General features: G+C 52.6%; 1 protein-coding gene across 3 annotated transcripts; it reads right to left on the reverse strand.

The window, feature by feature from the left end:
• Positions 1-1,156: 1,156 nt before the first annotated feature.
• On the reverse strand, positions 1,157-10,023 carry TOB2 (transducer of ERBB2, 2). 3 transcript variants are annotated; one of them, XM_071423002.1, is made up of 2 exons: positions 9,674-10,023; positions 1,157-5,594 (listed from the first exon to the last, which is right to left on the reverse strand). In XM_071423002.1, the coding sequence occupies exon 2, from the start codon at positions 5,506-5,508 to the stop codon at positions 4,486-4,488; it is 1,023 nt and encodes a 340-aa protein (XP_071279103.1). In that variant the 5' UTR covers positions 5,509-5,594; positions 9,674-10,023; the 3' UTR covers positions 1,157-4,485. The 3 variants fall into 3 exon arrangements, with proteins under 3 accessions (XP_071279103.1, XP_071279104.1, XP_071279105.1); XM_071423003.1 differs by lacking the exon at positions 9,674-10,023 and adding an exon at positions 8,699-8,801; XM_071423004.1 differs by lacking the exon at positions 9,674-10,023 and adding an exon at positions 7,941-8,519.
• Positions 10,024-10,386: the final 363 nt, after the last annotated feature.

Below are 10,386 nucleotides of genomic sequence, written 5' to 3' on the forward strand. Positions count from 1 at the left end.
GAGACACAAAGGGGAAAAAATAGTTTTGTTGCCTAGTGCAGTGTGACAGTCACGCGGCACACAGTAGGCATGAGCAGCAGCCCAGCTCCTGGGGCTCACAAAGCCAAGGGCATAGTGAGCTCTCCCAAGAAGAAATTTAGGCTAGAGGGGCTGAGGAGGCATGGGGGATGCTAGTGGGACTCAGCTCCAGTTTCTTGTTTGGTTTCCTCAAGGACATTCAGAGCAGCTCCCTTCAACAGCTTTTTAAGGAGGCAGCATAGGGAACTTGAGGCACTCCTCAAGCAGGAGGCAGCAGGAGTGTGGTGGGGCTGGGGAAGCTGGGTCACACAGCCAGCAGCACATGTGGGGCATGATAGGCATTTCAGCACCTTCCTCAGCCATCTCATCTTTTGCTAATAAGGAGCTCTCTTGAACAGAAATTCTGATTGAAACTGAGCAGTGAGAGTTTACAAAGGAAAACAAAATCAGACTACTATCATTACTGCATGTTCTCATATCCAACCTCAAGCCCACGCTACTATGGGAAGTCACCTTGGATTAACGTTCACAGCAGGGAGGACAGAGCCTGCATACGTACCTCGATGCTCACTTTGCTTAGCAAGTACCCCAGCCACCCCAGAATAAACACAAACTGGTTTGTGCAGAGGGGAAAGAAATCAACCCAAAATCAGCACCTCTCTGCAGGAAGCACTGCCATGGGGGGCTTCATCTACCCCATGAGTTACACCAGAGGGCTCCTAACCCTGCCTCAAAGGTGATGGTCCTAGTGAGCTGCCACAGAATTTGGGTATTTTAAGAACTTTGGTGCTTGATTGAAGGCTCCCAAAGCACCATACACCAAAGGCTCCCTCCGCTCCCCCCCCCCACTCCAGGGAGCTGAATCACAGCAGGAGCAGGGATAGCCAGGCACATCGCCACTTTTTCCTATGTGCTGCTATTCTTGGCAGCAGGAGAGGTCACTGAGACAGCTGTCCTGGCCATGTTGCACAATCCTGGGCATCACTGAGCTATTCCTAATGCTGTGAAACCAGGACCTTGCCTGCAAGGCTGACACTGGGCACCACTTCATCCAAAGGTGGCTGTACCCCTCCTTACCCAAAACTAGACATGTCCGAGGTATTCTCTCTGCACTTAGCACACATCACACGACAAACCGTTATTATATCATGCTTTTAATACAAACTTAAAAAAATCTGGAACAATAGAAACTGTACAGATTTGATCAACCTTTTTGTGGGTTTTTTTTGTTTGTTTTTAACTAAATCTCTAGACACACCAATATCCCGTTCCAAAATATTGCACAACATTCTGAATACAAAACTCTGATTGTATTCCTCCTTCGCTAAAGAAAAAAAAAAGAAGGAAAAAAAAAAAGAAAAAGACAGCAACCCCCTGGTTCCCCCTCTCAGTAGTCCCCTTCTCCAAAAAAACCCCAAGCAGAGCACACGCAGAAACCCTCCACTCGGAGACATACAGACTTCTGTCCTCTTTCACTCCTCTCCCACAAGGCAACTGTCGATTCACTCCTTGGAGAGGGGCGGGAGGAAAGGGAGGCTGAGTGGGGAGAAAGGAATCTTCACCACTTCTTTTTTTTTTTAAAGTTTTTTCCTGAAAAAATATTTTTTCTCTCCTCTTTTTTAAGAAAAAATCTTGAAAAGAAAAAAATTACATTTTTTTACGTTAGAAATATACATATATTATATATACCTCTTACATTTTACAAATGTAGCAAATTATTCAATACAAACAGACATCAACAAAAAGAACATAAACCCATAAAAAATAAAAGTTAAAAAAAAAAATCTTCTCTCTTCTCTTCCTAAGAAACCAGGTAAATTAGTGCAGGTTTTTAAAAAATAAAATTGAAGCTGAACGCCTACATCCAAGACTAGAAAAGACCTGAAAAGGCCATTAGTTTCCATTGCTGCCTGATGCTGGAGGAACATTTCTGAAGCACACTTTTTTCCTTTTAAGATGCAAAGAGGTTGGTCCCTCTTCTTTTCCTCCTTCCACTCACACCACTATTTTTAAAGCAGGTATAAATACGTGTGGCAGGGCAAAGCAGCATCAAAGCTTCACACACACATAAGCAAGTGGACAGGGGACACCCCCACTTCTTCCCTCCCTCCCTGTGCTGGAGGAGAGCACGCTGTCGCACGGCAGCGGCTCGCAGGTGGCTTTGCCAGATGTGGGGACAGTGGGGGGCAACTGGACCAGGTCCTGCCATCAGGGGCTGAACACCCCTCACAGTCCAGTGCAGCATGTGGGGTGGCACCCAGCAGCACCCTGTTGGGGAGAAGGACTTCATGGCAGTGGTAGCATCCGTTAAAAGCAGTAGGTTCAAAGAAAAGAAAAAAGGGAAACACAACTGGGCCATTCCTCATCAACTTGTCCTAGTCCGGAAACCTGCAGGGCTGAGGCTGTGGGCACCAGCTTTGGGGAAACTGGCTGGGCTCTGCTCTCCTCACCCACCTGCTGCATTGGTCATAGCTCAATAGCAAGCAGCCTGCTTGGGAACCCATGCTGGGCACAAGGTCAGGACTGTGCACCCTATCACCCATCGAGGGGAAGGGTGCACTGGAAACTCTCCTGGGAGAGCTCTGGGCAGAGACAGTCTCCCTGGGACAGCCCATTACCTTCTGCAAATGCTCAGTGGCAACACAACTACAAAAGGGCTGGAGTGCCTCCATCTCAGGGAAGGGAGCAGGAAAAGCACATGGTCAAGCTCATCTCACCTGAAACAAAGATTTCTTGAAAGAGCACATTGGTTCCACAAGTGCAGGAGGAGTGGATTTCAGACTGTGCTCCAAGAAGCATCATTAAAAGAAAACCAAACCTCAAGTTTGGGAAGCAGCAAAAGCTTATTTTTCATTTAAACTGAGAACTTCAAAAACTGGAGTTTCATCATCTCCACCTCTCTCCTCTTTGCACACTTCCATGCTCACACAGCAGCCTCTGAAGAAACCTCCCTTCCCACCAAAAAAGCCTCCATCCTTCCTGGGCATAAAGCAGTCCTCCTTTGGCTTTCTGTGAAGGTGGGTTTTGGAGTCCTCAACACAGAAGGGATCAAGCTGAACAGCCACTATTGCCTGACTGCAACACACCATCCTGGAGAAAGGTGCAGAGTCCCATATCCCATCCCTGCTGTGAAGAGGGACCTTACATTCACAGACTGAGACAACCACTTGCCTTTGAAGAGCCCATCCCAGCTCTGCCCTAAGCTTGCTGCTGTCCATGCTGATGTGATCTGGCTGGAATGAGGAATTTATGATAGGTGCTTCCTTTTCTCACTGGATCAGCCTCATGCTTCTCCAGAAAGGCAAGGGAAGGGATTTAGTCAGGTGCATGCCTGGCTGAAAGCATAAACCCTTATGCTACCACTCAAGACAGCAGCTTCAACATCACCCTATCTTCTTGAAAAGTTGTGCTGCCTCACTAACTAAAAAGGAAGGAATTTCCTCTCTGAGACATGAAGATTAATTCACAGCAGATAATGAGAACTCTGACCTCAGAGGCCACCCCAAGTGGATGCTGGCCCCTGCTGCTGGGGAGAAGATCTGGGACGTGGGGGAAGGGTCCAAGTGGGGTCCAGCTGGTTCAGTGCCACCTCCCCCAAGTCATAAAGAGAGGCAGGTGGTGATTCTACACCACAGGGGCTGTCATCCAGACTGACTGGGCAGCTCTGAGAGAGCATAAAAAAGCCCTCTTGCTCAGGTACAGAAAGGTCCAATAACCAGACCCACTAAGCCACTGTGCCCCTGTAGCCACAACTGGAAGTGCAGATGAGGAAGGGAGCAGGAAGAAGCCATTTCACAGTAACGCTCTGCCCTGACTGTGATGTGCTGCGAGATGGTGAAGGAGAAGAGTTAGTGTTTTTCAGCACACAGAACAGCTGATGCCAGCTTGGGCTGGAGCCACAACAGCACAATGGTCTGTGCCCGTGGGCACAGGAGATGTTCTCTGTGTACACAGAAAAAGCAAGCTCACCCACCCATTCTGGCTAGCACGCAACAAGACTGTGTCTGTCCCCACCAACACTGACTCATCCTCTTCTTGTCCCTCCTCCAGCACAGTGGTATGAAGATGACATCCCTACACCCAGGTAGAAGGACCCTGTGTCCAGTGTGGGGCAGGGGGTGGTGCAGGAAATCAGGAGCATTGTGACCTACAAGTTACACCAGTCCTGGGCTGGGGTGGGGGAAGAGGGCACACAAACCAAAAAAAAGCCCAAGACTCATTTTAAGGAGTAAAAAAGTGAGTAGGAAAAAAGCACAGGTACTGAGTTAAAAAACAATTCAGTGCTTCAGGAGCGTTACCAGCACAGCGCAACAACACTGAGCTCTCTCTTTTCCCAAGAACCTATATTTGTAAGGTTTTAATATTTTCTGTATATTTCTATTTTTCTTTTCTCTCCCTCTTGTTTGTTTGTTTTGTTCTTGTTTCCCCCCTCCCTCCCTGCCCCAAAATACTCTCCTTCCGTTGTATTCAGTTGGCCAGGACGACGGGCTGGAACGACTGGCTAGGATACTGCATGGCATTCAGGTTGTAGCTGAGTCCTTCCACGAAGGGAGACTTCTCCAAAAAGAGGCTATTGGTGCTGCCACTGAAGACCTGAGCCATATCGAAGGTACCACCTGTGCTGGCATTGAACTGCGATGCTGGCGGGATGCTGCTGGCCTGGCTCTCACTGGCAATACCATCGAAGAAGAGGCTGCTGCCTCCCGGCGAGGCGCCACTGTAAACGAACTCCTTGGCATTGGGGGAGAGCTGGGACTGCGGGGCTTGGCTCCCAGCGCTTCCGACGAAGTTCAGAGAGTGCATGGACAGGGAGAGGCCCTTGTGCTTCAGCAGGTTGGTGGTGGGAGACCTGACCATTCTCGGCTGCTGCACAGCCCCTGCTCCACCGCCCCCTCCTCCGGCTCCTCCACCCTTCTTCATCTTGGTTGAGCCGAACTTGGTGGCAGCAAAGGTGGCAGTGGTGAAAGTGATGGGCTGCGCAGAGCGAGGGATGAAGGTGGGGCTGGGTGACTGGCCAAAGGAGGGGGACGGAGAATTGGACAGCGAGTTGTCCTGGCTGCCGATAGGGACAAATACCTGGGCGTCGGGGTTGAAGCTGCTCTTGATTTCTTTGTCCAGCTCTGTGACACTGCAGCCCTCACTGTCATCTAGGTAGAGAACCTTAACAGAGCCTTTCTCACCGATCTGGTAGGAAACCTCAAAAGGATCAATCCAGACACTCAGCTCTTCTGGCACATTGGCACGCACATCTTCCACAGCCAGCCCGCTCCGCTTGGCTGCCAGCTCCACCACCGGATCCACCGTCTCCCCTATGTGAACACAGCGATAGCCAGATCCCTTCAGAGGTTTCTCTGGGTACCAGTGACCCTCATATTTCTTCTTCAGCAGGCGCTCTAGCTCCTCACCAAACAGGTCTGCCCGCCTCCGAGGAAGCTTGTTGTACAGGTATGAGATGATGAAGTTAAGAGCAACTTTGATCTCCAGATGCATACTCTCTTCCCAGCAAGCAAGTCAGGGCAGTGTATTAGAAGTGACAAAATGACAGAAACATAGACAAGTTTTGACTCCAAAGAGACCTAGGGAAAGAGAGAAAAGGATGGATGAAGACTAGAGAACACAACAAGTCTCCTCCTGTTTCATGAACAAAGCAGAATCAGCAGTTTGCACAAATACTAACAAGAAGTAAGGCTCTCTAGGAGAGGCACCACAAACCTACTGATCCTCAAAACAGAGGGATGTTGATAGAGAGAACTCTCCCTGCTCCTCTCAGAAGAAATAAGGGTGCAGCCACTACCCAAATGCAAGTACATACATCACACTCACCTTGCTGCCAAGCACTGCTGCTGTAACTCGGCAGGCCACTGTCTGCTCTGGCAGCACACTTAACACACCTCTCCTGGCCTGGCACTCAGCTGCTTCCAGCACAGCTCACCTGCAGCTGCCTCTCCAGAGCACAAGTGCAGCACCTGAACAGCCTCGTGACTCGCTCAGCAGCTTTGTGCAGAGACCTGCTTGTGCTCAGGACAGCAGGGCTGGCCTCTCCAGGAGGCTGGGTGGCTGTGCCGGGTGCCACGTCCTGCTGGCACAAGCGCAGAAGGGACGAGAAGGAGCGAGGGAGGGTGCCGGGGCACCAGCTGCCAGCCCATGTTTACCATCCCCTTGACTAGCAGGCACATATCTTATTAAGTGTATCCAGTTGAGACTCTGCCTAGCTACAAGCACAAAATCTCAGTTCAAGTCTGCTGGGTGGGGAGAGTGGGACAGCAAATGTACATAAGGTCACAAAATACAAACATACCAACAGCCTGATCAATACAGCTCACATCGCTTATCCCTGCACAGAGGGAAGATCAGCTCTGCCAGAATCAGATACCTACTTAATAAAAACTGAAACTGCTTGCCAAAGATTGAAGTAATCCTCCCTCCTCTCTCTCTCTCTCTCTCTGCCTTGTGAGGAGGTCTCCGAAATGGAGAGAACCCACAAAAACACAATGCAAAACCACAACACTCAAGTCTGCAATTATACACAGATTTGCAAACAATGTTTGTCTGGGTACAAAAAACCCAAAACCAGGTATGTCAGCACTACGCTCTGTCACTCATCCAAGGAAGATGAATCTCACAGATATTTTAAGAGCAAGCACACTTCCAGTAGCCTCCACACCTCTCCAGGGGAAAGAAGAATATCCAGTTTTTAATTGGCGGCTTAGTCAGAGGCTGCTCTGTCTTCAGCTGCCCTCACCTTGCTCAAAGAGACACACTGTGTTCAACCGTCTTCCTAAAATGGGCTTTAGGGATATTCTTGTACAGCACTCAAGCCAAGGTTTATGATGTGTGACAATTATTTGGGGGTGGGGATGAAGTACAAACATACATAGTTAGCATTCCCCTGAAAAATCTCAGCAGCACAACCAGGTATCCATGCTAGGCTAAGTCAGCAGGAGTTAAAAACGGACCAGACTTGTTTGCTTGGTCTAGTTTAGTGGACAGGAAGGATCAAATAACTTTGAATAAGCCCACAAATATTTTAAAGCTTTACTGCAAAAAATGGATGCAGATACTTTGCTTTTTCTGCACCACTCCACGTTCACAGAGACTTAGCTTTACGAAGATGGTAACCAGAAACAGATCCTACACCTCTGATCTGCCAACAAGGAGGCCAGTTCGGGAAGGAACCCCCTTTGGGTTTGACTCAGCAACATAAAAACACACAGGAACAAGGGAGCGGAAAAGAAGTCTTGTCTTTAAAACCAGCTTTAAGGAATTACTGTAATGTAACAAACTTTGGTAGGTCACTGCAACCTGTCCATATCCAAGTAAGAACACCAAAGAAATAAGCAACGATGGTTTTTCTAAGAACAGTTAAGAAGCTGTTTTCAGAAGGCAAAAGTCTTGGCACAATGAGAGAGCCTTTTCTACAAAAATTAAGTATGAAGCAAACCCCTAAAGAGCACACCTAAACCCTAACAAGAGCTTGTATAGACCATACTACCTCAAGAGAGGATTACATGGAGCTCTGTAACTTCTTTGGCTTTGAGACGTTCAAAAGAGAGGACACCTTGGGATCCCAGCAAGTTAAGCAGGAAGAGAACAGCCAGTTGGTAAGTCTTTTATCTTGTGATAAATTCTAATCCAGATCCAAAATCTATTAAGAGATCAGATAAGACTGGGAAAGGAACACTGGCCAAAAGTTGTTAACATCCTATCTGCTATACAAATGTCTCAATATAGATTGAGGACCCCAGTTCCTCATCAACTTTTTTTCAGAAAGCTGTGGAGGAGGTACAATTATACAATATCTCCTTTTGTCTTTTCTCCAATTTTCCTAAAAAAAGAATACTCTGTACCTTGGTTATGAAAAAGGTAAGTTAATTAGCCGAATAACACCAACAGCTGTCAAGGTAGAGGCATACAACTGATACCTGCCGAAGGCACAAAAATGTCACTGGCTTCTCAGGTTGTTGACATGGCAAGATGAGCTCCAGTAGGATCCCCTCAATCTACTGCACTGAAATGTGATAAAATAATTTTTAAAAAATTTAAGAACCCCCAAACCCACCAAAATCCAGCTGAAGCATCATGGCTCTGAGAGAAGAAACTACTGAGTATCAATTGTAAGTGATATTCTGAGCAGTCTTCTATAAAGGCCAGCATTTTCAAACTAAAGGCTTACTGTATGTACATCGAGGTGCTGGCAGGGAACAAAGAGCTGTTTCTCTGCTCTGCGAGGGAAGGCAAGAGCCCCCTCAGACTCCCCGTTTATCGGTATGCTGAAGGGGACAGGCCAGACCATCACTTCAACAGAGAACAGCGAACACGGGAACGATTCCCTCTCCTCCCGTATACACCAACACGGAGGGTGACCTTGCGGGCATCCCCCTTCGACCTCCCGAACGAGGCCCGGCCCTGCCAACAGGCTGGCCGCCGCCTCGGGACTTAAAGAGACGGCTGTCACGGCGGCCTGCGGTCCCACAGCCGGACACACCCGTCTGGAACGAGAGCGCCCTTCCCAGCACCCCGCCAAGGGCGGCGGAGAGCCTTCCCCCGCCAGCCGAACGGCCCCGCGGGGACGAGCCCCGCCGCCCCTCCGTCCCCGGTAGCGCGGCCATCCCCGGTGCCGGCCGGCCTCGGCACGCCGGGAGCTGTAGTCCTGGCCCCCCCTCCCCGCCCCGCGACCTACTTCTCCCCGGACTGCGGCTCCCGGCGCGCCCCGCGCCCGGCCCGGCGCGTCCCCCGGCGGGGCAGGGCACAAAATTTTCCAGGGCACATGCGCGCTGGGGCCCGCCCGCCCTTCCCGGCGCTGCCCACGGCCGGGAACACGCCCCGCGGCCCGGGACCGCCGGGCAGCCGCCCCCTTCTCCCCTTCCCTTCCCCTCCCTCTCTCTCGGCAGGGATGGGCGGGCGCGTCCCCACCCCGCAGCTGTTTCACCCCCCACGGCTGCGGGACGGAGTCCGGGAGGCCAGAAGCCCAGTAACCTTCTGTCCCTTTCCCCCGCCCCCCGCTGCTTGTCCCCTTCGCCCCAGTGGGGCACGCGAGGTCGCAAACAAGGTTCCCAACAGAGCGGGTCGGATGGATGGGGATATGTCAGCAAGAGCGAGCTCCTGGCCCCGCGCACCCAGCGGGGCATCGCAGATCGGGGTGTCCGGGAGAAATGGGGTGGGGGGGCAGCCCAGCCCAGCCCCGACAGCGCCTTTGTTGTCGCCGGGCTTCTCCCCCTCGGACCTCGTCGTGCACGAAAGGGAACACCCCGGCGACATCCCCCTTTCCCGGGAGCCCAGGGCGCCCACCACCGCCCTCGGGCCCAGCCTGCCTTTTTTGGGGCTGCTAGGGCTGGGGCTGAGCCGCATCCCGCCCCCCCCTTCCCCCCCCCCCCGCCCCTCAAACTAGGCTGTGGAGAACAAAATGGTGAACTGGGGCACTGCAAAGCGTCCCCGACCCAGTGACTTTCACCTCCATTCTTCTCCCTTGAAACCCCATTAATCCCCCCGGGGACCATAGCCGCACAGTGACTCCACGAACGGGTAAATCGCTGTCCCTGGTGGGGAGGGGGACGATGGGCCCCCTCAGGCCGAGCTCACAAAGAGGACGCGCGCTGGAGGAGCCCCAGCCCAAGAGGGGGGTGTGGAGGAGGAAAGCAGCCCCGGCCCCACTTACTTCGTTCTCGGATCCAGGGCCGGCGGCTGCTGGCGGCTGTCGCGGGGGCCGAGGGCGCTGCCGGCAGGTCTCGTCTCTGCTTTGCCCCGTCTCGTTCGTCCCCTCCCTCCCTTGTCCCCGACGGCGCGGGGCGGGCCCGGTGCTGTGGTGTGGATGCCGGTGCTGTGCCCCCAGAGCCGCCCGCGCCCTGGCCCCGAGTGAGCCAACTCACGGCAAACTTTCACCCTTAGCAACCTCTCGGCGCACGGATCCGCTCCCGCCCCGCGTGATGCGGCCGCGGGGGGCGGGCCGGGACTACTTCCCCCTCCCGTCGCCGTCCGCAGCTCCCGGGGATGGACGGGGGAGGGGGGGGGGGGGGGAAGGCGTGACGGTGGAGTCCCTTCTGCTGCCCACCCCCCGGCACCGGGAGTATTCCGGATCCAAGCTCAAGGGAAGGAGGGAAGGGGCCGCGGCCTTAGCGGGGATTGACCTGAGAATTTCCCCAAGCGGCTTAGCTTGAGGCGACGGGGGGATGGGAGTGGAATCGAACGGAGCCGGGAGAGACGGGACTGGACGGCGTGGTCCCCGCCCCCGCGCACCCTGGGTATGGTCAAGCCCCAGCTCAGCGGCAAGGCCAGCCCGGTACTCCCGAAGGGACAATTCTCTGCACACCCCAAGCATGTCTGCGAAGGCCCCCGTGGTGGAGCCCCTCGCCCCGCTACAGTGGAGGAGCT

Source organism: Agelaius tricolor, unplaced genomic scaffold (assembly GCF_023055355.1).
Source record: "Agelaius tricolor isolate 1412-34295 unplaced genomic scaffold, bAgeTri1.0.p SCAF_3, whole genome shotgun sequence".
Classification (NCBI taxonomy): Eukaryota; Metazoa; Chordata; class Aves; order Passeriformes; family Icteridae; genus Agelaius; species Agelaius tricolor.